Source organism: Macaca thibetana, chromosome 19 (assembly GCF_024542745.1).
Source record: "Macaca thibetana thibetana isolate TM-01 chromosome 19, ASM2454274v1, whole genome shotgun sequence".
NCBI classification, from domain to species: Eukaryota; Metazoa; Chordata; class Mammalia; order Primates; family Cercopithecidae; genus Macaca; species Macaca thibetana.
Window position 1 is genome coordinate 46,211,321 of NC_065596.1, and position 27,548 is coordinate 46,238,868.

At 53.2% G+C, this 27,548-nt stretch overlaps 2 protein-coding genes across 2 annotated transcripts in view; both read right to left on the reverse strand.

Moving 5' to 3' along the window:
- GRIK5 (glutamate ionotropic receptor kainate type subunit 5) overlaps positions 1–24,494 on the reverse strand; it is a 77,606-nt gene extending 53,112 nt beyond the window's left edge. The window contains exons 1-11 of the mRNA XM_050768403.1: positions 23,530–24,494; positions 19,983–20,111; positions 19,499–19,663; positions 17,035–17,132; positions 16,764–16,929; positions 13,898–14,076; positions 11,599–11,652; positions 11,336–11,497; positions 8,977–9,129; positions 8,478–8,582; positions 8,255–8,362 (exon numbers count right to left, since the gene is read on the reverse strand). Coding sequence (XP_050624360.1) covers positions 8,255–8,362; positions 8,478–8,582; positions 8,977–9,129; positions 11,336–11,497; positions 11,599–11,652; positions 13,898–14,076; positions 16,764–16,929; positions 17,035–17,132; positions 19,499–19,663; positions 19,983–20,061 — 1,269 coding nt within the window. The 5' untranslated portion in view covers positions 20,062–20,111; positions 23,530–24,494. The remainder of the gene's footprint in view (positions 1–8,254; positions 8,363–8,477; positions 8,583–8,976; positions 9,130–11,335; positions 11,498–11,598; positions 11,653–13,897; positions 14,077–16,763; positions 16,930–17,034; positions 17,133–19,498; positions 19,664–19,982; positions 20,112–23,529) is intronic.
- ATP1A3 (ATPase Na+/K+ transporting subunit alpha 3) overlaps positions 1–27,548 on the reverse strand; it is a 193,556-nt gene that overhangs the window by 87,613 nt on the left and 78,395 nt on the right. The window lies entirely within an intron of this gene.

Genomic DNA, 27,548 nt, shown 5'->3' on the forward strand with positions numbered 1-27,548 from the left:
TACCAGTCCAGTCTGGACAGCAGCTGAATGCTGCCACAGTGTGCCCAAGCGAGAACAGCCAAAGAACCACTGAGTTGACCCATGGAATCATGCAAAATAATCAACTGCTATTCTTTCAGTTTCTGGGTTCTGGGTGGTTTGTCACACAGTGATGGAATCTCCTACTATGTGGCCAGGTCATAGGCTCTGGACTCCAGGACCCCACAGAGCCCTACAGCTACACGATGATGGGATGGAGGGCAGTCAGTGATTCTCTATCAAGCTGCCTTTCCAGAACCAAAACTGTGGAACTGGGAACAAGAATGTGAGATAATACTAATAATAGCGGCAGCAGCCAGCATTTCTTGTGGGCTTGCTGTGTGACAGCAATTCTGTCAGCGTGGGAGGGCAGTATTATTACCTCTCTTTTAGAGATGAGGATGCTGAGGTCCAGAGAAGTGAAGTAGTAAGTGTCTGAGAAGGACAAGTTGGTCTGATTCCAAAGCTCCCCTCTTAAACGCTGTGCTAGACTGAGCTCAAGTGGACAGAATCAGACAGTGGATATGGGAGAAGCCAGACAGAGGTGAGGGACCCAGGCTGGGTATCAAAGCTGGAGAATCAGAAATCGAGAATCCTAGAGACAAGGGCCTGGCTCCCATACAGTCCCCTTGACATACAGAAGATAGAACCAAGGCTCAGAGAGGTAAAGAATCTAGCCCAAGGCCACCCAGCTGAAGCAGGGCAGTGGGAAGGGAGACGGGGCAGAGCTGGGCTTCACAACCCAGTCACTGTGCACTCTGAACCCTGTTCCTTCACTATGCCAAGCTGATCTCTAATTTCAAGACTGAGGAACTTGGCTTCAGGGTCTCAGGACTGGGGTCTGAGCTTAGAAAGACAAAAAGAGTCTAGGGTCTGTGAATAGAACTCAAAATTAGATAACCATAATCTAGGACTCAACTTAGAGCCACAGACTATTAGAACAGAAGGGTCCTCAAGGAGCCTCAAATCCAGGGTCTTCAGACTTCAAAAAGAATTGTATGCAGAAGCCCAACACTGCAGCCAGACAATGAGATATTGCTAAGTCCAGTTCTAAGAATTTACCCTACAAATGGCTGTGCATCAAAAACGCAGGTCCAAGAAAGTCAGCGCAGCATTGCTTGTAGTGAGAACAAAGACTGAAACAACCTAATTTGGGCCAAGTTAAAAAGATTATCGGTGTCATAAAAGAATCCCAGGCAACCACTAAAATAGCAAGGTCTACAAGATATATTAGGAGGAAAAAAACAAGCTACGGAACAACGTGTACAATATGCTACTCTTTGTTAAAGAAAGAGCAAGGATGTGCTTGTATACGCGTAGACATTTCTGGAAGGATGGTGGCCTCTGAAAAAAGAAAATGAAAGACCCAGGGAAGGAAGGAAAATGATTTTTCACTCCTCACCTGCTGTGTACTCTTTGAATTCTATTTTACATAGGTTTGTATTAACTTCTGTCCCTTCCCCAATTTTATTTATTTATTTTTGAGACAAGGTCTCGCTCTGTCACCCAGGCTGGAATGTAGTGGTGCGATCTCGGCTCACTAGAACCTCCGCCTCCTGCGCTCAAGTGATTCTCCCACTTCAGCCTCCAGAGTAACTGGGACCACAGGCACGTGCCACTAAGCCCAGCTAATTTTTGTATTTTTTGTAGACACAGGGTTTCATCATGTTGCCCGGGCTGGTCTCGAACTCCTGAGCTCAACTGATCTGCCCACCCCAGCCTCCCAAAGTGCTGGGATTATAGGCGTGAGCCACCACGCTCAGCCCCCACGCTCAGTGTAACAATTTTTTTTTAATTGAAGTATGAGATTTAAGTGTGTATGAAAATGCAGGGTTGGCTGGGCTTGGTGGTTCATGCCTATAGTCCCAGCACTTTGAGAGGCCAAGGAGGGAGGATCACTTGAGCCCAGGAGTTCAAGACCAGCCTAGGCAACATAGGAAGACCCCGTCTCAATAAAAATAACTTACAAAAAATAAAAAGAAATGCAAAGAGTCAAGAAGAACCAAAGTAATCCTAAAGAAGAAAAGCAAAACTGGGGGTTTACCCTGTCAAATATTAACACTTAATTTAAAGCTATGGTATTTAAGACATTGTAGTACTAGAACAAAGATAGACCAATAGACAGTAGAATGGAGTGTTTGGAAACCCACATATAAATGGATATTGATTTGTGACAAAGGTAAAACTGTCCTGAAGGGGGAAGAATGATTGTTATAATAAATGGTGCTGCTGAATTAATTAATTAATTTATTTTTTTTGAGATGGAGTCTCGCTCTGTCGCCCAGGCTAGAGTGCAGTGGCCGGATCTCAGCTCACTGCAAGCTCCGCCTCCTGGGTTCACGCCATTCTCCTGCCTCAGCCTCCCGAGTAGCTGGGACTACAGGCGCCCGCCACCACGCCCGGCTAATTTTTTTGTGTTTTTAGTAGAGACGGGGTTTCACCGTGTTAGCCAGGATGGTCTCGATCTCCTGACCTCGTGATCCTCCCATCTCGGCCTCCCAAAGTGCTGGGATTACAGGCTTGAGCCACCGCGCCCGGCCTATGCTGCTGAATTAAATACCCATATGGAAAAAAAAATGTATTCTGGCCTAGGCGCTGTGGCTCATGCCTATAATCCCAGCACTTTGGGAGGCTAAGGCAGGTGGATCACTTGAGGTCAGGAGTTCAAGACCAGCCTGGCCAATATGGTGAAACCCCTACCTCTATTAAAAATACAAAAATCAGCCAGGCATGGTGGTGGGTGTCTGTAATCCCAGCTACTCGGGAGGCTGAGACAGGAGAATCACTTGAACCCAGCAGACGGAGGTTGCAGTGAACCGAGATCGCACGCTACTACACTCCAGCCTGGGCAACAGAGTGAGACTCTGTCTCAAAAAAATAAGTAAATAAAAGAAAACAAAAAAGAAAAAAAAAAACAAACAAGAACAAAATGTATTTTGACTCCCCTACCCTACGTAAAAATCGGATGGCAGACCCAAATGTAAAAGGCAAAATTATTAAGTTTTTAGAACACAAATACTAGAATATCTTCATGATATAGGGGTATCCACGGAATTCTTAAATTCTAAAAGCATTAACCATAAAGGAAAAAAGCTGATGGAGTGAACTTTAGTAAAGTTAAATATCAAATCCTTTTATCCAAAATATACTACTGAGAATGAAAAGGTAAGCCACAAAGGGGGACAGGACATTTGCAATACATACACCAGACAAATGACTTGTACTCAAGAATGTATAAATAACTCACAAATCAATAAAAAGGTCATATATCCCAATTTTTTTAAAATAGAAAAAGACATGAATAGGAACCTCACAAATGAGGGTTTCCAAATAGCCAATAAAGGGCCAGGTGTGGTGGCTCATGCCTGTAATTCCAGCACTTTAGGAGGCCAAGGTGGGTGGATCCCTTGAACCCAGGAGTCCGAGACCAGGCTTGGCAACATGGTAAAACCCTGTCAATTAAAAAAAATTTTGTTTTTAATTAGCTGGGTGTGGTGGTGTACGACTGTGGTCCCAGCTACTCAGGAGGCTGAGATGGGAGAAGCGCCTGAGCCTGGAGGTTGAAGCTGCAGTGAGCTACGATCGGGCCACTGCACTCCAGCCTGGGTAACAGAGCAAGGCCCTCTCTCAAAAAACAAAAACAAAGAAAAATCAAGTAGCCGATAAACACAAAAAGGTGTTCTACCTCCCTGATCATCAGGGAAATGCAAATGAAAACCACCATATATGGTTGGTACCTTTATACACTCACCACTGACAAAACAAGGAGCAAGTGGAATTCTCATTCATTTGCTGCTGCTGGGAATGAAAGTGAAAGTGGTTCAACCACTTTGGAAAACACTTTTACAATAACTGCTAAAGCTGAGACAAACACCCTGCAACTCAGCAACTAGAACACACCCAACAGAAACACCAATACACGTTCACCAAAAGACATGGAAGAGAACCTTCCTAGCAGTACTATACCTAACAGCAAAAAGCCAGAAACAAACATCCATCCAGAGTTGACAAATCAGGAAATTGCAGTACATTAAACATACAACAATGAGACTATACCTCCTGCAATGCCACAGATGAATCTCATAATGTTGCCAGAAGAAGCCAGTCTCAAGAGAGAACACATAGTACGATGCCATTTATATGAGGTTCAAGGGTGGGCAAAGCTGATCTGTGGTGACAGAAGCTGAGATGGGGGTTAGCCTTGGAGGGTTAATGATTGGAAGGGCATGGGGTGGCTTTGGGTTGGGGACAGCTAGTTGATTACACAGGTGTGTTCAGTTTTTGAAACTTCAGTGAGAAGTAACACAATTTGTGCACATTTCTGTATGTGTGTTACACTTCAATGAAAATCTCTGGAAAGTAAAAACAAAAAATTAAAGTAGGGTAGGTTCCAGGACATTCCTTACAAGCTGATTGCTTGGATGCTTTCATGAACCTGGGATCCAAATGCTTGTCCAGGATTTCCTGGAGTGTAGTTTAAACAACAATGATCTAGTCCAACCTCCTCACTCTGCTATGAATATTTTATTTACGTATTTATTAATTATTATTATTTTTAGACAGGGTCTCACTCTGTCACCCTGGCAGTGGTATGATCTGGGCTCACTGCAGCCTCAACCTCCCAGGTTCAAGCAATCCTCCTGCCTCAGCCTCCCGAGTAGCTGGGACTCCAGGCGCCTGCCACCACGCCCAGCTAATTTTTGTATTTTTAGTAGAGATGGGGTTTCGCCATGTTGCCCAGGCTGGTATCGAACTCATGGGCCCAAGTGATCCTCCCGCCTCGGTCTCCCATAGTGCTGGGGTTACTGGTGTGAACCACCATGCTCAGACTGCTAGGAATACTTTAATCCCCTCACTTTAAAGGAGGAAACCGAGGCTAGAGAGAAGAGACCTGCTAGGGTCACACAGTGTGTGGATGGCAGTGCCAGGCCCAGGACACAGCCCTGAGGGCTCAGAAAGAAGTAGAAATAATAGAGGCAACGTGGCCGGGCGCAGTGGCTCATGCCTGTAATCCCAGCATTTTGGGAGGCCGAGGCAGGCAGATCACAAGGTCAGGAGATTGAGACCATCCTGGCTAACACGGTGAAACCCCGTCTCCACTAAAAATACAAAAAAATTAGCTGGGCATGGTGGCAGGCGCCTGGAGTCCCAGCTACTCGGGAGGCTGAGGCAGGAGGATGGCGTGAACTGGGAGGCAGAGCTTGCAGTGAGCCGAGATCGTGCCACTGCACTCCAACCTCAGTGACAGAGTGAGACTCCATCTCAAAAAAATAAAAATAAAAAATATTAGAAGCAACGTGGTGCAAAAGACAGGCATGTGGGCTCTGCTGCCTTCTAGCTGGGCAACCTCAGGCATGTCATTTAACCCTCCCATGCCTGAGTTTCTTTATCTGAAAATCAGTGCTTCTGTGAAGATTGAGTCACATGAGCACAGGGCTTGGCACAACGCTCAAAGCCATGAACCACAAGCTCGGGAGAGGGAGGGAGGGAGGTTCTCTCACACGTACCTTAGGCACTGCAAGGGCCTTCTTAGTTCATGTGATCCTCTCACTGCCCCTCAAGGTGAGATGCAGACCCGTTTTACAGATAAAGCAAAGGAGACTGGAGAGTTAAGGGACTTGAACTAATAAGAGCAGAGGAATGGGACTGAGGTCCCTCTGTCCGCAGCAGAGAGACTACTCTTAACTGCCACACTAGTCACCAAAGGGCAGGGTGAGATGTCTCAGCTCAATGAAGGGAATCCTCAGGACCACCTGGGGGCCCTGAGAAATTCTCCAAGACTGGGGCAAGACCAGGGGCTGAGGAGGGCAGGCCCCTGCACTGTCTCAACTCCATGGGACTTCTGTACCCCAGCTGGGGCCTCTCTCCATCTCAGTGCCAGCCCATCCTGTCTCCGCACGAGATCCCTGAGCCTGCCCCAGGGGCAGCGCTAGCCTGCACTCCCATCACCAGAGCCCCTCGCTCCCACACCTGGACCACCTCTAATCCCAGCAGCATCCCTCAAGGGCCAACAAGGAGCTTTCCTGACTCCAGATCTGGCCCCGCCCCTTCCTGCTCAACACTCTCTCTCCAAGGTAAAGCACAGGACAACTAGGTCCTTCAGAGCCCCTTCCCCACCTGCTGCCCCACAGCCCCTAGGCTGCCTCTGTCCCATCACTCACCACAACCCTCTGTACTTGCTAGGTGTCAGTCACGGCTCTAGGCCCTGGCAATAGAGCAGCGAATGAGACAAGTTCTAACCCACATCTTGCCCTAGGCACCCAGTTTGAGTCACATCTGAATCTCCAAGTACCTGACACAGGTCTTGCCAAGAAACCCATGTCAGGCAATACCAGCGAATGAACAGGGCTTGTCTGACTGTGTACACAGAGGCTGTTGCCTCCCTGTTCAAACTGACAAACACCTCCTAAAACCCTGGCTCCTGCCCCTCCTGCCGCTCCTGCTGCCTGGGATATTTTCCGCACACCCAACTCCTATGCAACCCCATCTAAGGTCACCTCTGCCAGGAAGCCTTCTTCCAGCCTCTTAAAGCTGACTCAGTCCCTCCTTTCTTTGGGAGGCCCTCATTGTGGCAATGACTGTGTCCAGGTCTGTCTCTTCCATCAGACTGGGACCACCTCCCAGTGCCACCCGAGAGCACCTGACTCATTTCTGTGCTTCTAGAATGTAAGGGCCAGCACCATACAGCTTTGGTAAATATTTATGGACCAAATGAATAAGTGAATCAACCCATCAAGAGATGGGTGAACATCACGAAGGGAAGAAAAATACAAGCTCCCAGGCCTTGAGAAGAAGCGGGGAGGAGAGTGAAGAAGACACTCGAAGCTCCCAGGGTCATGACTCAGCTCTCCTGACCTCCCCTCCCTGACCTCTGCACCCTGTTCCCCACCAAGGCCCCCAAATTTTCTGCCTCCACAGGCTTCAAGGATTGACCGCATACCACAGCACAGAGGGTCTGACTGCTCCTAGCCAAGCCTCCATGGTCCCCTGGGGAGGCTGTTAGGAGGTGTCTGGTTTCCCATCTGCAGGCCATCTGTCCCTCCACAACAGGATCACTGGCCTTGCTCCAGAGGGACTCAAGGTCCATTTTAGATCAGGAGTTCCCTAGGGACCGAGGGAACTGCTCTGCGACTCACTGCTTTAGGGGGCCCTCTAACATCCTGTAAAACCCTCTTGTAACCCTCTCTGAATGTCAGCATCCACAGCTAATAGCTGACACAGCTCAGAGTTACTGAGCAGCTCCCTCAGTAACAACAAATGCTGACAGGCTGCAGACTTGGCCGCTCTGAAGAGCGTGGCTGCCTGGCGTGTCCAGCCTCCAGGCCAGCTGCTTGGGGAAGCCTCCTGCTCGCCAGGCCTGTGCATCACCCCCTCCCTGACCTCCTAAGGCCACGGAGGAAGCCCATTGTGCCTGGCAGGAGGCAGCATGGTGCAGCAGAGAGGGCACTAGCTCTGAGCTGGACACTCAGCTCTGCCGGGAACTCACCGTGTGACCTGCTTCCTTATCCTCAAAACGGGGAAATAAGACGAAGCTCACAACGGTAGCCATGAGGTCTAAAGAATGACGCTTGGAAAGGGCCTAGCACAGTGCCTGGTGCAGAACAGGTGCTCAATAAATACTTGACGTACAAAGGCCCCTCTGCCCCTGATCTGGCGAAATGCAGGAGTGGCACTCTCAGGGCCACAGGACAATGCCCCTCGCTGGTGCTTGGGTACTGAGACGTCTGGAGCTTCAGAACACAGTGGTCAAGACTCGGGCTCTGAAGGATTAGAGACATAGCTTTCAGTCCTGGCCTGTGCTGGGTACTTGCTGTGTGACCCTGGGCAAGTTGCCTCCCTCTCTAAGCCTCAGTTTCTACAACTTCAAGATGGACACTGAGTTGGCATTGTTGATACATGTTGTCATCAAAGGTGGCAAAACAACTGTTCTGGCAATCATGATTCACCAGGATTGACCAGGGCCAGACACTGTGCAAAGAGCTGGGTTAAAGTTGGCCCTGAGGGCAGTCTGCTCCCTCCCTGCTCTGGCAGCGTTTTGGATGGTAGTGCCTTATTCACAACCTGGAGTTGCTGGGTGCAGGAATCCCGGCCCCCACTGGCCTGTGCGCTGTGCCAGCCAATGCATCCCTCTACCTCACGGTGGGAGCTAGGACTGGGCTCAGGGCAGCGTCAGGGAAGGCCCAGCATTCAGGCCCCTTCACTTACCACTCCCAGGCCCCCGTCTAGGGCCACTCACCAGGATGGTTGTGACCACCAGCGTCTTGTTGGCCAGTGTCTGCGACAGGTTGATGTCCAGGGTGGTGGCATTCATGGCCAGGGTGCGGTTAGAGTACCACACCCCAATCTAGGGGGCAGAGAGGGTACTGTCAGCTCAGGCCCTGCCCAAGGTCATGGCAGCCTCTGGGCCTGCCCCCACCCTCACCCCAGCAGGGCTCTGGCGTCGCCCTGGGTCTGCTCACCTCACGGTGGCCCTGCCGGGACTTTTCTAGGATGCGCAGGGTGTAGTTGGTTCTCTGCCCTTTGCTGTTGAACTCGACCCGCCCGGTCAGCCCATCATACTCTACCTGGCAGGGTGGGGAGGCAGGGCAGAGGGAGGATGCAGGGGCCCAGAGATGGGCAGGGAAGGCCCAGCGTGATGAGACATCCACAGAGAAAGGCACAGACAGACCAGGGTGGAGGGGACAAGAGAGAGAAGAAAGAGGAAGATCACAGTCAAAACAGCAAGATAACATGCAAGGAAGCAAGGGGAGATGGGACAAAAGGCATGAAGAAGGCAAGACTCGGAAAGAGAGAGAGAGAGCAACCCAGACAGGCAGCAGCAGCCGGGAGTGGACAGGGGAGGCAGTGGGTACGGTGGGAGGAGCGGGGAGGGCAGAGGGCCACAGGGTGGACACAGTGAGTGCTCCCACCTGAGGTGGCCATGCCCTGCCTCCTCCACCCACCCCTGCTCAGGCTCACCATGCGCAGGTAGTTCATGAGGCTGGTCCCATGGGGCCAAATGTTGGCTGACGTACAGGCCAGCGGCTTCACACCGATCTCCTGGCTGCGGTTCAGCTCTCGGACAGCGCTCACCACCACGTGCACGGCATCAAACATCAGTGCAGCTGACAGCTGTGGTGGGACAGAGGTGGGGGTGGGATGGATAAGAGGCTGCTTAGCCAGGGGAGCCCCAAAGGCCCCTGAGCTGCCACCCTCAAGCCCTCAAATAACTTCCCTCTCCCCAGGAATGGGAAACTGGGTGGGTCAGGAGTGAGCAAGTGGCTCCAGTGTCTTTTTTGGGAAGTGGAATTGACAGCGGGGAAGGTGTGTGTGCTTCCCGTGTCTTGGTGGGAGTAGGTCTCCCAGACTGTGTGGCCATGTGTCTCTCAGAGGGTGCCTGGATAGCCAGCTGTGTCACCTGCATGGGCAGGTATGTCCGGCAATCTGGGTGATGCAGGCCAGGGAAGATGGCCACAGTCCCCATCTGAGTGTGTCTGGGACATGTTTACATGAGTGGGGCTGGATGACCATGCCCATTCATCTATACGAAGGGTGGGGGTGGTGTCAGAAAGGTAGGAGCATTTAATGGTTGGTCCCAGGCCTGGGAGGCAGGTGGCTCAGAGCTAGAGGCCCGGCTCTGCTATTTTCTCATTCTGTGACAGGGCTAAGTCCTCATTCCTCCCTGAACCTTAGCTTCCGTTTCTGTAAAATGAGGATAATAGTAATCTCTACCTTCATGTGCTGTTGTGGGGATCTGGTGACATAATGCCTGTAAAGCACTCAGAACAGCACCTGGCACACAGTGAGCGTTCCATACACTCTGGCCACCAAGCTGTGACACAACCAGTGTGTGTGCTTGTTAGGGTGTGCCCTAGCTGTGTTAGTGTGAAGGTCTGAGTATCTGTGTTGTGTAGATGTGCACAGGAGTACACACAAATGTGCCTCTGTGTTGGGGCGTGTGATGTCCCTGTGTGGACCCAACTGACTAGACAGCTTGGTGTCCATGTGCACTCTGCGTAGAAGTGTCTTGGTGTCTTGGTATCTGAGTAGATGTCAGTGAACAAATACATATAAATATGCATCTTCTGTATGCTGGTATTTATTCAACATCTATTATCAGACACCTGTTATGAGTTATGCTGTTTTAAGTACTGGGGATACAATGGTGAACAAAATAAACAGAACCCCCTGCCCTCATGGAACTTACAGTCCTCAAATCCATATCTCTATGTAAGTCTAATATACAGTAAGCCACATCGTGATGGAATAAGCAAATATAAGTGCTATGGAAAAAGACAAGGCAGGGAGGAGTGAAAAAGTAGATACTTTACCTTTTTTATTTTTTCTTTTGAGACAGAGTCTTGCTCTGTCACCCAGGCTGGAGTGCAGTGGCACAATCTTGGCTCACTGCAACCTCTTCTACCTCCCAGGTTCAAGCAACTGTTGTGTCTCAGCCACCCAAGTAGCTGGGATTACGGGCACGTGCTACCACACCCAGCTAATGTTTGTGTTTTCAGTAGAGACAGGATTTCGCCATGTTGGCCAGGCTGATCTTGAACTCCTGACCTGAAGTGAGCCTCCTGCCTCAGCCTCCCAAAGTGCTGGGATTACAAGTGTAAGTCACCATGCCTGGTCAGTTTACCCTTTTTTTTTTTTTTTTTTTTTTTTTTTTTTTTTGAGACAGAGTCTCACTCTCTCACCCAGGCTGGAGTGCAATGGCACGATCTCAGCACACTGCAACTTCCGCCTCCTGGGTTCAAGTGATTCTTCCGCCTCAGCCTCCCAAGTAGCTGGATTACAGGCACCTGCCATCACGCCCGGCTAATTTTTATACTTTTGTAGAGGTGGGGTTTCACCATGTTGGCCAGGCTGGTCTTGAACTCCTGACCTCAGGTGATCTGCCTGCCTTGGCCTCCCAAAGTGCTGGGATTACAGGCGTGAGGCACCACGCCAGGCCAAGTTTACCATTTTTTAAACAGTAGGAGGAAGGAAAAATCTTATACCTGAGGGGACACTGGAGCAATGTCCTAGTGATGGGGAGCGACCCACTGCTTCTCTCAGAAAGTTCACGGGAAGCAGGGGGAAGAGGGTGTGGAGAGGCCCTGAGGTGCACCTGTGCTTGGGGCATCAGAGGCACCTCGAGGAGCTGGTATGGCCAGAGTGGTGTGGGAGGTAGAGGGAGAGGAGGACATGGCCCCAGTGCATCACAAGGCCACACCACGAGGCCTCAGGGAGGCGAGAGGGTTCTGAGCATGATCTGAGCGAGGTCTGAAAGGGGGTCCCAGAAGTATCTGTGCACAGAGTGTCTCTGGGTGTGACTGGGTATCTGTGTGCTCACCGCAGGGCCTGGGTAGGTGCTGGCTTCACAGTTCTCCCTCCAGGACATGTTGAGGCTGCGGACAAACTCAGGGTAGAAGGGGTGGGATGTGTTGAACATGGAGAAGCCCAGGATGTTGGAGGAGTCCTCCACAATACCGTCCAGATGCAGGATGGGGAAGTCCTGGGACCAGAAGAGGTGGTGAGGCCTGGGGCCGAGACCTAAGTGGGACAGCTGTGGTGGGAGGGAAGTGGGGGCAGAGAGGGGCCAGAAGGCCTACGCACCATGGTGGTGAGGATGTACTTGTAAAACGCTGAAGTCATTCCCAGTTCTGAGGCCTGGAAAACACAGGGAGGCAAAGAGGCAGAGTGAGAGACAGAGACCCACAGGCAGAGATGGGGAGGACTCAAGAGAGGAAGAGAGATTTAGAGACAGACCTGGTGAGAAGACATCCCATGGGAAACACAGTAAAGTAAGAAATGCTCAGAGATAGACAGACAGGGAGGAGGAGACAAGTGGGGGCAGAGGGAGGCCTTAGTCCCTGGTGTCCTGCCATGCTGACTGCTGTCCCAGGTGGGATGGAGATTTTGCTAGAGGAGAGAATAGGGTCCCCAAACGCCCCCATCTCTCATGAAGGCACTTACAAGATTTCCTTCTGAAGACAGGTAAGAAGAAGTCTCAGAAATAGGGCAGGAAGGGGAATTATTATTTTTATAAAGATAGGATCTTGCTCTGTTACTTAGGCTGGAGTACAGTGGATCATAGCTCACTGAAACCTTGACCTCTCAGGCTTAAGTGATCCTCCCACCTCAGCTCCTGAGTACCTGGAATCATAGGCATGCACCACAATGCCCAGCTAATTGAAAATTTTTTTTTTTTTTTTTTTTTTTTTTTTTTTTTTTTTTTTTTTTTGTGGAGATGGGGTCTTGCTATGGTCCCAAGCTCCTGGCCTCAAGCAATCCTCCTGCCTTGGCCTCCCATCGTGCTGGGATTACAGGTGTGAGCCACCAGGCCCAGCGGAGAGGAGAGCCTTAATTTTAAGCCCTACACTCTCCAAAAGCCAAGGTTGGGCTGCTAATGTGTAGGGCTCAGCCCAGGCATAAGGTCAGAAAATCGATTCCCTGCAATCTTTAAGAGTGCTTTGCAATAATAGCAGCCAGTTTGAATGTCAAGATTCATTCTTGAGCCCCTTTTCTCATAGTCCTCAAGGAAAACAAAGCTGGAAAAATTCTTCCTGCCAGAAGCACCCAAGTCTGTCCCCCCACGAGAATTATAAAATTAAAGGGCACCAGCTTGCATTTCCTGGGTGGCAGGAGTTGGGCTCTCATCACGTGGGTGTCAGGGAAGGGCAGGCTTGGAAAGGGAAGAGACAACTGTTCACACGGCTGGCACAGGAGGGGACAGGATCCCAGCCCAGGCCTGCCTGGCTCCCAAACCTGAAACCTCTTCCTTAAGTCATCCTGTCTCAAGAACCCAGTGGATTCTGTTCGCACTTCCTGTGGGCTACAGCCAGCAGTGATATGTGGGTTTTTTGTTTTTGTTTTTGTTTTTTTTTGAGACCAACTCTTGCTCTGTCACCCAGGATGGAGTCCAGTGGTGCAATCTCAGCTCACTGCAACCTCCACCTCTCAGGTTCAAGCGATTCTCCTGCCTCAGCCTCCTGAGTAGGTAGAACTACAAGCACCTGCCACCATGCCCGGCTAATTTTTTTGTATTTTTAGTAGAGATGGGGTTTCACCGTGTTACCCAGGATGATCTTGATCTCCTGACCTCGTGATCTGCCCGCCTCGGCCTCCCAAAGTGCTGGGATTATAGGCATGAGCCACTGCACCTGGCTGACATACGGTTTTAATTTAAAAAAAAAAAAAAGTAGAGAAAAATAAATAATACAAATTTGGTTACTGGCCGGGTGCGGTGGCTCACGCCTGTAATTCCAGCACTTTGGGAGACCAAAGCAGGCAGATCACTAGGTTACTAGGAGTTCAAGACCATCCTGGCCAATATGGTGAAACCCTATCTCTACTAAAATACAAAAATTAGCCAGGTGTGGTGGCAGGTGCCTATAGTCCCAGCTACTTGGGAGGCTGATGCAGGAGAATCGCTTGAACCCAGGAGACGGAGGTTGCAGTGAGCTGAGATTTCGCCACTGCACTCCAGCCTGGGCGACAAAGCAAGACTCCGTCTCAAAAAAAAAAAAAAAAAAAAGAAAAAGAAAAAAAATACATGCAAAAACACCTTAACACAGAGCTCAATAAAAAATGTTTAAAAATCCTTCAGTGCTACGATGTAGCCAGATCTGACTCTGGGCCAGGCACTGCCCTACATACTTTACTTGCCACTCATTCATTATCCTCACAACCCACTGAACAGTGACTATACACAGGCAGATGGGGTGACTGCCCAGGACCACACAACCAGGAAGCAGGCAGGCTGAGAGACAAACTTTACAATTATCATCTTCACGGAAGAAGAAGGTCTTGAAGCCCCCTTTTGACTCCTGAGGCCCATGGCATTGGGTGACTTGCTCAGTCACCCCAAGTTTCTGGCCCCAGTCCTTTGGGAAATTAGAGGTGGGGGGCTCACCTTACGGAGGATGAGGTGGGAGATGGAGGCGTTGGCATCGATGATGATGGTGGACACCTTGTCATCACGGATCTCCTTGAGCAGTGGCGTGGGGTCCCGGCTGTCGTCCAGCATCCTCACTGACAGCGTCTCCTTGGAGATGAGGAAGCCACGCACCAGTTCCTCCAATCGCAGCAGGCCTGAGGGAGGGGTGGGGCCTTGGGTTGGAGCCCTTCTAGGTACCCAGGCATGGCACAGACACTCACTCTTCCTCAACATGGGGCAGCTGGGCAGAGGACTGGAGGGTGTGCAAGGACATGGGGCAGCTGGGCAGAGGACTGGAGGGTGTGCAAGGACATGGGGCAGCTGGATCCCATGGGGTAATGGGCTTGGGGACTCGAAGCCTGGGCCCTCCCCAATTAAAATCCCAACCTAGACCTCTTCCTAGAACTCCAGATTCCTGTCTCTGCCACCTTCCTGACCCCTCACTGGGGGTCTGACAGGCATCTCATGCTTAATCTCCTTGCTCAACCACCACGGCTTTCCCGTGTTGGTGAACAGCATCTCCAGTGTGCCAGTCGCTCAGGCCAAAACTCTGGCTTCCTCTCTTTCACACCCAATCCATCAAGGCCCTACCTTCCAAACACATCAGATCCCCTTACCCCATGCCACTGTCACCACCCTGCCCTGAGCCACCACCAATTCCTGCCTGCTGCAATCCCCAAGCCTGCCCCTGAGTCTGTTCCATACACAGCAGCCAGAATGATGCGGGTCAGATGTGCTCCTCCTCTGCCCCAAACCCTCGAATGACTTCTCAGTTCAGTCAGAGTCATTGAGGCCGAAGTCCTCACAGCCTCCAAGGCCCCACACAATCTGCCCACCTCACCCCCTTGTTACTGCCCAGACTGCAAGAGTTCAAGACCAGCCTGGCCAATATAGTGAGACACCATCTCTTTAAAAAAAAAAAAAAAAAAAAAAAGGTGCTTGTTGAGCATGTGCTCTGAGCCAGGCTCTGCTCTTAGTATTGGGGGTCAGCCGTGAGTGAAGCAGACCGGGTACAGGATGAGGAGATGAGTGGGGCAACAAATACCGCAAATAAGTGCATTACATGGTTAGAAGTAATGAGTTCTACGTTAAAGCAGAAGTGAGTTATGAAGACTGGGAGTCTAGTGTGGGTGTGGGGTACAACTTTAAATGAAATGGTGGGCGGGGGACTCATTGAGACACTAGAGTACAGACTGATCCCTAATAGCCTAATACCAAGAGCCGGGCCTGGCACATAGCAGCTGCTCCATAAATACTTTTTTTTTAAACCACCCAGCCCACAGCCCTTCCTCTCCCTACCACTCACTCTCTGGGCTTGAGCCACACCGCCTCCTTGCTGTTCTGCACACACCACAGTCTTGCTCCTGTCCTGGAGCCTTTACGCTGGCTATTCCCTTGGCCTGGAACCCTCTTCTTTCATATCCTAACATGGCTCCCTCCTTCCCCTCCTCCAGGTCTCTACTCCAACGTCACCTTCTCAATGAGGCCCTCGCCCACCATTTCATTTAAAGTTGCACCCCACGCCCACACCCTTCTTCATAAGTCATTTCTACTTTTCCATAGAACTCACTATTTCTAACCATGTAATACACTTATTTGTGGTGTTTTTTGCCCAAGTCCTCTCATCAGAATGTACTTGGACTACTTCACCCACGGCTGACCCCTAATACCAAGAGCAGCGCCTGGCACAGAGCAGGTGCTCAATAAAATTTTTTTAAGAGATGGGGTCTCACCATGTTGCCCAGGCTGGCCTTGAACTCCTGGCCTCAAGCCATCCTCCCACCTTGGCCTCCCAAAGTGCTAGGATTATAGGTGTGAGCCACCACGCCTGGCCCAGTAAATACTTCTTGAAGGAGGAATTCCTTCTAGAGGCTACGGAGCACAGTCCCTCCCTGCCTCAAGCTCCATACCCACAAATCCACCAGTCTACCAGACATCTCACATGAATGTCTCAAAGACACACCATGCCCAACGTGTGCCCCTGATGAATAGTGTTCCTCCTTGGCAGAGGCCTCACACCATCCCTAGCCCCACCCTCTTCCTTCCGTCACTGCCTCTCACATCACCCTGGCCCCCTCATTCCAACTGCCACCACCTGGGCCCAGACCAGTGTTGCCTCTCCCTGCCTTTCGCTTGTCTCCTTGCCACCCCTCTTGTCACTCTCCAGCCTGTTCTCTACACTGCAGCCTAAGCACTCTTCCTAGAACACGAATCTGACCCTGTCCCCTCGCCCTGCCCTGCATGGGGACCTCCCATGGCTCCCATCATCTCTTGCTTCGTTGTTCCCATATTTCAGCCACTGGGAGCATCTGTAAGCCTCTTGAAGGGCCATGCTCCCTGGGCCCTCTACCTCTGCCCTTGCCACACTCTGCTTAGAACCTGTTCCCTCTTTCTTCCCACACCCTTCAGGTTCAGCTTGGATGTCTCTTTCTCATAGGCACAGGCTCTGAACCTCCCAGATGGATTAGGATCCCTCCTATGTGATACCAGAGGCTCCACATGCCTCTTGGCAGCACACGTACCACTCTGTATCACAACAGCTCAATGACCAATGACCTCCACTAGAACTGGAGTTCCAAGCACCCAGGGACCACACCCAGGCCTAGCAGAGGGCCTTGACATGACAGGTGCTTAGTCACCATCTGGGGACTAAATGGATCTCTTTGAGGAGAGAAGGGGTCTGTGGAACCAGAGGCCTCAGTTTCTGAAGATGGGAGAAGAGCCTGGTGTCTGGGTGCCCCAGGGTTCTAACTAGCGGGCAGTGAACCACTATGTGGGACACCAGATCTCTTGGGAAGGGGTGTCTGGGGAACAGAAAACAAAACATCCAGTTCTCCCTCACACTCAGCCTTGGCGCAGATAAGGCTGGCCGAGGGGTAGTTGAAGGACTTGAGGATTCGGGAGACTGCCAAGCTGACGTCCTCGTTACTGGGGTACAGGCTGACAGATGCGAAGCGAAGGTACTGAAGGCGGGGTGTCTCCTCGGGACCCACCTTGATGTGGGGGATCTGGACAGAGAGGAAACTTTGGCCTCCATCCTGCTTCTCCGCCCAGCCCTTGCCTCCCAGGGACCCACTCCCCGCAAAGCCCTGGGCCCATGCTCCCCACCTCACCTCCTTCTCTCCACAGATATGGCTCACAGTGGAGGCAGATGCTGGGCTGGAGGAGGGCCCGAGGACAGACACAACCCCTTTGGGCAAGATCTGACACACTGCAAGGGAAGGGGAAGAGACCACAGAGTCAGGGACCCCCTGCCTCCTCTCCTTCCCCATCTCTCAGGGAGCCCCCATGGCCCAGGAGAGGATCAGACACTGGCAACTGCCTGATCCTCTTCTGCCATCCGGGACCCAGAAGGACAGTCTCTGACCCCACCCAACAAGTGAACATGACGGGGCATGAGACAGAGAGAGATGAGGACACAGCAACAGAGGGACAGGTCAGGCCAAGGGAGATCAAAGGAAGGGATAAAGAGAAAGAGACACCAGGGGCCTCCTCTGCCTGCAAAGCCTGTGCCTAGTCCCTCAGCCGCTGTTGTTCTCAATCTTTTCAGCCATGCCACAACCCACGGTGCACTCACTACCTCCTCCCCTGACCCCGCAGCCCAGGTCCCCTGGAGCCTCCTCATATTCCAAACACCACTCTCCTGCTTTACCTACTTCCTCCTCTTTCTTCTGCTCTCTTCCTTCTTAGACACGTGTGTCTCGAGACTGGGAGGTGGAAAGCTGCTGTTTTTGCTTGTCCAGTGCCTGTTTTCATGGCAGAACCCTAACTTCTCCTGGGGGAACTATCCCCACCCTTCAGTCCAGTGTTCCCAGGATTGACTGGCACCTGATGCAGGCCTTGGGGAGTCACAGAACTCCATTCTTCTAGCCCTGGCAACTGGTTCAGAGATACGTATGCGCGCAAATCAGACCATGGAGCACCTTCCCCAGGTCTTTTGCTACAATTATCACTGGGTTTGCTAAACTGGTGAGATGTAAGCTTGGTGCTGCTGGGGCCATCTCACCACCAGCTGAGAGAGCATTTCTGAAAATAAAGCCAACTCAGAGGAAAGCAGGCCTCAAAAGTAAAGACAGAGAGAGATTCTCCAGGATGTCATTTGAATACCTGAATCCAGCCATGCCTGAAACAATCCTAGGCCATCGTTTGAACACCTGGATTCGACCATGCCTAAAATGTGTCTGTAGGTCTTTTAGTGACATTTGCTAATATGTTCTCTTTTTTCCTTAAACCAGGCTGAGTTTGGTTTCTGCCACCTCTAACTAAAGGTGTCATAACTGAACACCTCATTTCCTCCAAATTGGCTCCTTCTGGACCTTCCACACTGGTGAGGGCCCCACCATCCACACAGACCAGATGCCTGGAAATGGTCCTTGCCTTCAATTTCTCTCCTGACAGCCAATTAGTCACCACGTCCTGTCTCTTCTTTGTCCTCAAATATCTCACATCTGTCCCCTTCTCTTCAACCCCTTGGTCCCTGCCCTAGTTTAGGACTCTCAACTCAGACATATACCAGAGTTCTCACTCATTACCCAAATCCAGCCTCCAGATTCTCTTTCCAGAAGCCTTGCTCCCTGGTATAGACCTATCAATGGCTTCTCAGTGCTTGTGGGTGAAGGCGGCATCTTTCACCCCAGCACTCTAGCCTCCTTGAGCCGGCCTGACAGCCTGCACAGCCTCGCTTCCTACTGCCTCACACTTAGCTCTGAAATCTCTCACAATCTCTCCAAATATGCCCTGAATCCAGGTGGATTCAGGATGGGCTCAACCCCACACACCCTCATTCCTTGGCTCCAAATATTTCCCTCTGCTCCCACCCTGATCCCCACCCCATCTCCAGACTCTAGGCACATGCCTGGAATGCCATCTGCCTCCTCACCCTCCATCCCAGCTTCTCCCAAATTATACTCTGTGCCACACCAGCCAAAAAAGCCTGGGAAACGCCATACCCCATTCTCCCTCTTAGTGATCTGAAACATGCAGTAACACCATAAAGCCTCTGATAAGGCCTGCAGGAAAGAAACCTGTCTAAAACATGTTTTAAGGCAGCATCTTCCGAAGGTCTAACTGCAGCACATCTGTTCAAGTGACACCTTCGAACATTCAGCCCATTAGTATTCCATAGACACTTCCACACCCCCGTCATGTGGCCGGCTGTGCTTGGAGCCATGCCACTCCTTCTACATCCTGTTCACCTTTCAGAGCCCAGCTTCAGACTAGCTTTCTCCAGAATGCCTTTGCTGACCCTCGCGCAAGCCTCCTGCCCTCCATGCCTGGGGCTTGTTATTAAGCTCTGGGGGCTAACAAGCATCCATGGCCAGCTGGGATGACAGGGCTTATCTTTCCAATGCCACCCTGCGCTCCTCCAGAGCAGACCTGGGGCTTATGCTCTCCCTCTTCTCCAACCTCCAGGCCCAGCAGCAGCCATGTCTCGGAAGAAGGCAGAGACAAACACAAAGGAAGGGGGAAGATGGAGCTAGAAGAGGACAAGACCAGGCCAGAAGCCAGGGGCAAAGGGATGGACTGAGGGCCACCGGCCTGCCCTGCCTCACCCCATGCCCCCAAGGCCCCGCTCACTGGTGTCCGTGGTCTCGTACTGGCTGTCCCGCTGCAGCTCAAAGATGTCTACTTCCACTCGGGCCTTGGCTGGGACCTCGATGATCCCGTTGATCTGCTCCCGGGCCAGGGCTAAGGCCAGACGCTCACCGCGGCCACACACTGTCTGATCATCCAGGATTGCAGCTGAGGGGACACAGGGGTTGGGGACCAGACTCCTGAGTCATGAGGAAGGAGGGGGCTGGGGTCTTGGACTCCTGGGCTCTAGGGTGAGGTAGGTGTAGGGACCAGGGGTCTAGACACCTGGATCTGAGGTTGGTAGGAGCTAGGGGTCTGGACTCCTGGGTCCTGGGGGAAGGAGGAACTGGAGGCTGGGACTCCTTGCTGCTGAAGAGAGTTGAGACCCAGGTCCTGAGGGACTGGCATGCATGGGTCCCCAGAGGAACCCCAGGGCCTGACGGGAGGGTCTCTGAGGACACAGGGGCAGGGTGCGGGAGGGCCTCACCCATGCGCAGTGATGAGAGCACCTGGCAGCTGGGGCTGGCGAAGGCAACAATCAGCAGCAGCAGCAGCTCAGCCGGCATCTTCCTCCCCTCCTCATGGGGACGCAGCTGCCGCGGCCCCCACTCGCCACCTACAGGGAGACCCCCCAGCCCAGGGGGAGATTACTATGTGGTGGGATGGAACCCCTTGGAGGCCTGCTGGATGGGGTGATCACAGAAGCCTTGGGGACATTGTTGGCAAGCAGTTCACAGCTCTGCAGAGCCCTGCTCTGTTCAGAAGCTGGCAATACTGAGGGCATTGCGAGAAGGGAAGCTCAGCTCAGAGAGGAGAGCGGAGGTCACAGTGCTCAGGTGCTGAGTGGGACAGGCTGCAAGAGAGAGGATGGGCCCAGCTACCAAAACAGGAGGGAGGCGTACAAGGTTCTCAGGTAGGAGTGAATTCCTGGGACCAGCCCCACCCTAATAGGAAACCAGGAAGTGCCACCCCCCACCCAGTCCCGCCCCTGTCTCTGGGCAGGCAGCCGTTACTAGGCAACAGAAACCGGCTGGAGAGGATGCGGTGGTTGCTAGGCAACCCCATCCCAGGCCTCACTTGCCACTTCCTGACGTCCCTGGTTCCCACAATCCCATGGGGAGAGAGGCCTGGACATCCGAGGTCTGGAGGGGAGAGTATCCAGGAGTTAAGAAACTTCGGGAGAGATGGAGAAAAAGAGAGAGAGGCACACACAGAGCCCCATAGATGAATGGACCCAGAGCAGTAAAAGAGCTAAAAAATAAATAAATAAATAAATAAATAAATAAATAAGCAAAGAGAGAGGAGGAAACAGAGAAAGTGAAAGAGAGGCTTAGAGAAGTGAAAGACAGAGACTCAGAAAAAGAGAAAGGACAAAATAAATAGAAATACAAGGGAAGACAAAGACAAGACAATAGGAAAATGGGGGTAGAAATGGAGAGAAAAGAAGAGAGTTACAAGGAGCTAGGAAGAGGACAAGAAGGGAGAAAGAGGGGAGAGACAGGAGGATGAGGAGGCAAGATAAAGAAAGGACAGAGCAGGGAGAGGAAGAGAGAGGGACAGGCTGGAGAGGTGGAAACCAAGTCACAGGTGAGACACAGGAAGACGGAGACAGAGGATGGAGAAAAGATATGAACCGACTTGGATACAAACAGGAAGAGCTGGAAGGGAGGAGTTAGCAAGGCAGAGAGTGAGCTGCCTGCCAGAAGTTGGTGCCAAACCGCTGCCCCCCACCCTGCTGGGGAGCAGAAGTAAAGGGGAAGATGGTACATTTTTGCTCTTCACAACTCTCCACTCCTATGGAGTCAGGGATTCCTCTAGGCACCCCGGCCTTCTGCAGGGCAACCAGTTCGGCCAGACGCACAGCTCCGCTCCCTCTGGCTGAGGGCTGTGCCCCAAGGGAAGGGATGCTTGGGTTTCCATGGAGTAGGGTTACTGTGGGGGGCCCAGAATGCTGTGAGGTGGGCCTGGACACCGGACCCCACTCAGTCCCCATGGAAGGACAGCTTGAGCTGGTGAAACTGGAATGAGAACTTCGAGGGAAGGATAGAGGCACAAGTCCTTCTGACCATCTCAAGTGGCCTGGAAAACCCAGGCCAGGGATCAGTCTCAGCTCTGCCCCAGACTCACTGCGTGATCTTGAGCAAGTCACCACCCTCTGGGCCTCTGAGAAGGAGAGAGTGCCGGGTGGGAAGGCATGATGGACAGGCTGGGGACTGCAAACTATAATGTGGATTACGGTGAAGGCTTGTCAAGGATGGAAGCGCAAGGGATGCTGGGAGACCGGGAAGAGGCGCTCACAGTGGGAGGAGTGTGAAGGGCGGGGCTAGGAGAGAGGCAGGAGGGGAGTGGGTCATCCTGAGACACCAGGGACTCCTGAAGAAAATCAGGGAGTAGAGGACAAAGGACAGAAAGACTGAAGGAAAGATGGGGCAGAAGGACAGGAACCCACAGGTGGCAGCCAAAGGTGGGAGTGGACAGAGAAAAAGACTACACGACAGGGTTGAGGGGCAGCAGGTGGACACAGATACACAGAAAGACAGCCCAAGAGGTAGGAACTGAGGCTAAGTGAGAGAGCAAGAGACAGACACGGCCTAGAAGCGAGACATCAAAGGAGACAGAGACAGGGCAGGCAGGGTGTCAGGCAGGCCCAGGACTCATAGCCCCAGAGACTGGGCAAAGCCAGATAAAGGTCAAAACCCAGCAGAGAGCTGAGCAACAGGGGGCACAGGAGAGACATCAGCAAAGGTGAGAGGCAAGGAGGGCCAGCAAAGGCACACGGGGTGAGGGAGAAGGCAAAGGGAGATAAAGAAATAGCAGCAGGTACAAGACTTGGGAGAAGGAGAGAAACGGCCAAACTCCGCAAAGAGAGATGGCCAGTCGGAAAGAAAGACAGTATGTCACAGCTGCATAGCAGGCCCATAGAAGAGGAAGGGGCAAGGGGGAAAAGCAACTGGGAGACAGAAAGGGGGAGTCAGGGAGAGCAACAGAGGTGGGGAGATGGAGTGAGTGCACTAGAGGGGCACAGGCAGGGACAGGGCAAGCGCCTGCAGGAGGGGCTAGACCCACACAGAGGCACAGCCACCCCAAGACACTCAGGAAAGCCGTGCAGGGGAGCAGGAGATCCCGGGGCCCGAAAGCCCCCAGATATGGAGAGAAAAGGGAACAGAAAGGCCAAGTGAGGTAACACAAAAGTGGGGAGAGAGAATGGGAGTGGAAAGAGTTGGACCAGCCAGGAAAAGTCAGCATGGACCATGGAGCAGTGGGGCAGCAGCTGAGGAGGGAGGGACGGAGGAGCCGGGCACCCAGAGTGGATCTGGGGGAAAGAGGTGGAAAAGTGACAGAGGGAAGACAGCCTCCAAGCCCAGAGGCAGAGAGAGGGAGGAGGACAGGTGAGCGGAGGCACAGAATGGAAAGAGAAGTGGAAAGAGACCTGCCAAGGGAGACTCGGAGAGAGGGAAGCCAGGGTGGAGGAGTTCTGACAGAGACAGGGATCTAAACAGAGACATGCTGAGAGCAGCCTGGGTTAACAGCGAAGAGAGAAGTTGGACAGAGTCAGAGAGGGGCCCAAGAGACACAGAAAATGGGGGCTCAAAAGCGGAAAGACATCTCCAGGAGACAGAGACTGGATGGGATGGGGACAGGGCCAGGGCCCACCGAAGGCAGGCAGAGGATGAGGCTCAGAGGAACAGAAAGAGCCAGTCTGGGACCAGGACGGAGGCTTGGAGACAGCAGGGGCACAGACATGCCAGGGGCCCGGGGTAAGTCAGAGCCCGAGTAAGAGCAGTCAGCCCAGTAGGACCCACAAAGCTGGAAAGCTGGGGGTGGCAGTGAGCATGTACCCAGAATAAGGGGTGAGAAGAGGTGGAGGTGAATGGACACTGAGGAGATGGAGGGCGCAGAGCAGGCCCCTAGTGGGGGAGGGTACTTGCCAGTCCGGAGAACGGGGAGAATGTGGTGCCCCCCTGCCAGGCAGCACCAAGCCCAGCCTTCCAGGACCCAGAACCCAGCCCAATCCCCGCCCTGCAGACACTCACGGATCCTGGTGGGACGGAGGGCTGGGCTCCCTCGAGGCCCGAGGACCGACAGCGGGAGGTGCTCCGGCGCTGGGTGGCGGTGGGGCTGGGCGGGGGGAGAGGGCAGTCCACAGGGCCCCCTCCCCCGCCGCTGGCGGTGGCCCCCAACTAATCCAAAACGGTGGCTCCACAGAAGCAGGGAGGAAGGACAGGTGGAAGAGGAGAGGGCGGGCCAGGGAGGGGGAGGAAGGGGAAAGGAGAAAATGGAGGAGAGAAGGGGAAGGAGCAAATGGAGGGGAAGGAGAGAGGAAAGGAGGAGAGGAAGGTGAAAACGGAAGGGGGGGCACAGGCAAAGCCGGGGGAGGGGGAAGCTGGCCCAGGAAAGGGCCCCCGCCCCCTCCCCTAGCCGGGCCGACCTGGGGGGGCCACAGGGGGCGAGGACTGGGTGGAGAAAAGGAAGCCGGCCATCAGGAGAAGTGGGGGAGGGGAGGGCCTGCTGGGGGAGGGGGCCGCCCCCTTCCCCCCTCCCCCCTGGAGCCTGGGCCCTGCCCTGGTTGAGGCAAGGGCCCGGAGTCCTCAAGCCCTCAGCCCCCACGGGAAAAGCATGCTGGGGGCGAGGAGAGCCCGGGAGTGGAGGGCTGGGGAGGATGGAGAGCTGGGAGACCCAGAGAGGCCGAGAAGGGGGCAAATGAGGTGGAGAGAAAGGGAGGAGAGAGAGGAGGATGGAGAGGAGCAGGTGGAAGAGAAAGGCGGAGGAGGGTGGGGTGTCCCAGGGGCTCCCGGTGCTGGGCCTCAGTGGGAGGGCCTGGTCACAGACTCCTGGTCCCCTGTGAGGAGAAGCCGCCGGCTCCAGTCCCCGGCTGGGCCTGCCTCCCCGCCGCTGGCTGCCGCCACTGCTGCCGCCACCGCTCAGTCTCCCCTCTGAGGCCGCCGCCTGCCTGCCCGCCTGCCTGCCCGCCTGCCGCCCGCGCTGGGTCCTGGAGCGCGGGGGGGTAGGGTTGGGGGGGTTGTGGGGAGAGAGAAGAGGGAGGGAGGGAGGCAGGGAGGAGGGCGGGCAGGAGGAAGGGAGGGAGGCAGGCAGTGAGCGAGTAGGGAGGGGAGTCGGGGGAGGGGGAGCCCGTATTGGTTGGGGATGGGGGCCCCCCCGCGAGGAGAATGCTGATGAGAAGACGGAGCTGCATTGGATGGAGGGCCCACCCCCGAGCCACCCCCTCTACCACCCCATGCCACCGCCCTGCCCAGACAGCCCTGGGCACAGGAGCCCACACAGATGGGAGGCAAGGAGACCTGGGTAGAAGGCCACTGAGATGAGGGGAGAGGGCTACAGAGATGAAGAGAAATGAAGAGAAGAGAGACAGCCATCAAGACTGTCCAGAGAAGTGGGCTGAGGCCCATAAACCCCACAAGGACAGGAAAAGCCCAGGGATAAGAAAGAAAGGCCCATGGACACAAGGGAGCAGCCTGCACAGACAAGCAAAAGGACCTCGGAGACAAGGGGCAGTATGTGGACACAGAGACCTCCCGTGAAGGAAAACAGGGGAGAAGCCAGAGACACGAGAGAGGCCCCTGGAAACAGAAACCACTCCTCGGATATGGGGAGCGGTCCACAGGGCAGGGAGAGAGCCAAGGAGAGCCGAAGAAGGTCACAGAAACAAGGGAGGCCTACAGACACCAGGGGACCACAAAGACAAGGATGTGGCTCATAGACACAAGAGAGCCACTGAGGCAGGAGCTGCCAGCCTGGAGATGCGGGGCAAGCTTCTCCCAATAGAAATAGCTCCTATAGAGGTGAGGGGATGGGTGGTGAGTATGGGAATTCCCTGTGGTGCACAGAGAAATCCTTGGGACCCACAGAGATGAGTGGGTGGAGAGAAGGGGCCCTCACTATCTAGTCGCAGGAGCAGAGAGGCAGTGGGAAAGGTGGATAGGAGAAGGACAGGGAGCTGGAGGGCAGAGCCAGGAGAAGTGGGAGACTCCTTCTCAGGGAACACTCTAAGCCTCTCAGAAGGAGCTGAGCAGGGTAGGGGGATGGAAGAGAGAAGCGACACAGATCTTGGAGTGGGGGTGGGTGGTGCATGGCTGGCTGGGGGGGTGAAATTTGGGGGGAAGAAACATGACAGTTGGCACTGAAGGCTGAGCCCGTGACTCACCACCACCCCCGATGCTCGTGATGGGGAGGAGACACTGACACACTCACGTGCAGCCCACAGCACATGTGACCGCATGCCTCGAACACACAGCTGGCACATGGCAACTCCTGGACCACATGCCAGCCTAGCACGGGAAGCCCTCTGCAAGCTGGCATGTGGGGCATCCTGGACACACATCTGACACATATATCTGACACTGAAGGACCACCAACTTTGCACACACCTCCTTACCCCACTTGGTCAACATCTACACCCACCCCTCAAACACCACACTCAGCTTCAGCCAGGCCTAAAAGCCCAGACTCACACCTGCCTCTGGGACTTTGCTTATGCAGGACTTCAACACAGAACACCATCCTTTCAACCGGGGCGGTTGCTCATTCCTGTAATCCCAGCACTTTGGAAGGCTGAGGCAAGTGGACCACCTGAGGTTGGGAGTTCAAGACCAGCCTGGCCAACATGGCAAAACCCCGTCACTACTAAAAATACAAAAATTAGCCAGGCCTGGTGGCATGCTCCTTTAGTCCTAGCTACTTGGGAGGCTGAGGCACGAGAATCGCTTGAACCTAGGAGGCAGAGGTTGCTGTGAGCCATGATCATGCGACTGCGCTCCAGCATGGGAGACAGAGCGAGACTCTATCTCACACACACACAAAAAATAATAATGACCACCATCCACTCTAAATTTAACCTGTCCCCGAAATCCTAGCCAGTCCTGTGCTACCACCTCCAGAAAGACCAGTCCAGGCCTCAGCTTATTCCTATATCATCTGGAGAGAAGAGAGACCTACACAACCCAAATCAAGTTGGGAAGTCCAAGCAAAAGGCCTGAGAAGTTACCTGGATCCTCAGATTTTCTTTTCTTCTTTCTTTTTTTTGAGATGGAGTCTCGCTCTGTTGCCCAAACGAGTGCAGTGGCGCGATCTCAGCTCACTGCAAGCTCCACCTCCCGGGTTCACGCCATTTTCCTGCCTCAGGCTCCCGAGTAGCTGGGACTATAGGTGCCCCCCACCACGCCCCGCTAATTTTTTTGTATTTTTAGTAGAGATGGGGTTTCACCATGTTAGCCAGGATGGTCTTGATCTCCTGATTCGTGATCTGCCTGCCTCGGCCTCCCAAAGTACTGGGATTACAGGTGTGAGCCACCACACCCGGCCAGATTTTCTTTTCTTTTTTTTTTTTTTTGAGACGGAGTCTCACTCTGTCGCCCAGGTGGGAGTGCAGTGGCCAGATCTCAGCTCACTGCAAGCTCCGCCTCCCGGGTTCACGCCATTCTCCTGCCTCAGCCTCCCGAGTAGCTGGGACCACAGGCGCCCGCCACCTCGCCCGGCTAGTTTTTTGTATTTTTTAGTAGAGACGGGGTTTCACCGTGTTAGCCAGGATGGTCTCGATCTCCTGACCTCGTGATCCGCCCGTCTCGGCCTCCCAAAGTGCTGGGATTACAGGCTTGAGCCACCGCGCCCGGCCCTCTTTCTTCTTTTTTTTTTTTTTTTTTTTGAGATGGGGTTTTGCTCTTGTTGCCCAGGTTGGAGTGCAACGGCGCCATCTTGGCTCACTGCAACCTCTGCCTCCGGGGTTCAAGTGATTCTATTGCCTCAGCCTCCCGAGTAGCTGGGATTATAGGCATGCACTACCATGCCCGACTAATTCTGTATTTTTAGTACAGACGGAGTTTCTCAATGTTGGTCAGGCTGGTCTTGAACTCCTGACCTCGGGTGATCAGCCTGCCTGGGTCTCCCAAAGTGTTGGGATTACAGGTGTGACCCACCGCACCCAGCCCGATCCTCAGATTTTCAAGTGGGGAAAAGGAAGTTTCAGCAGGAGCAAGAATCTGCCCAACATCACACAGCCTGTCAAAAACTGAGCATGGCTTCCACTTCTCTGGCACCT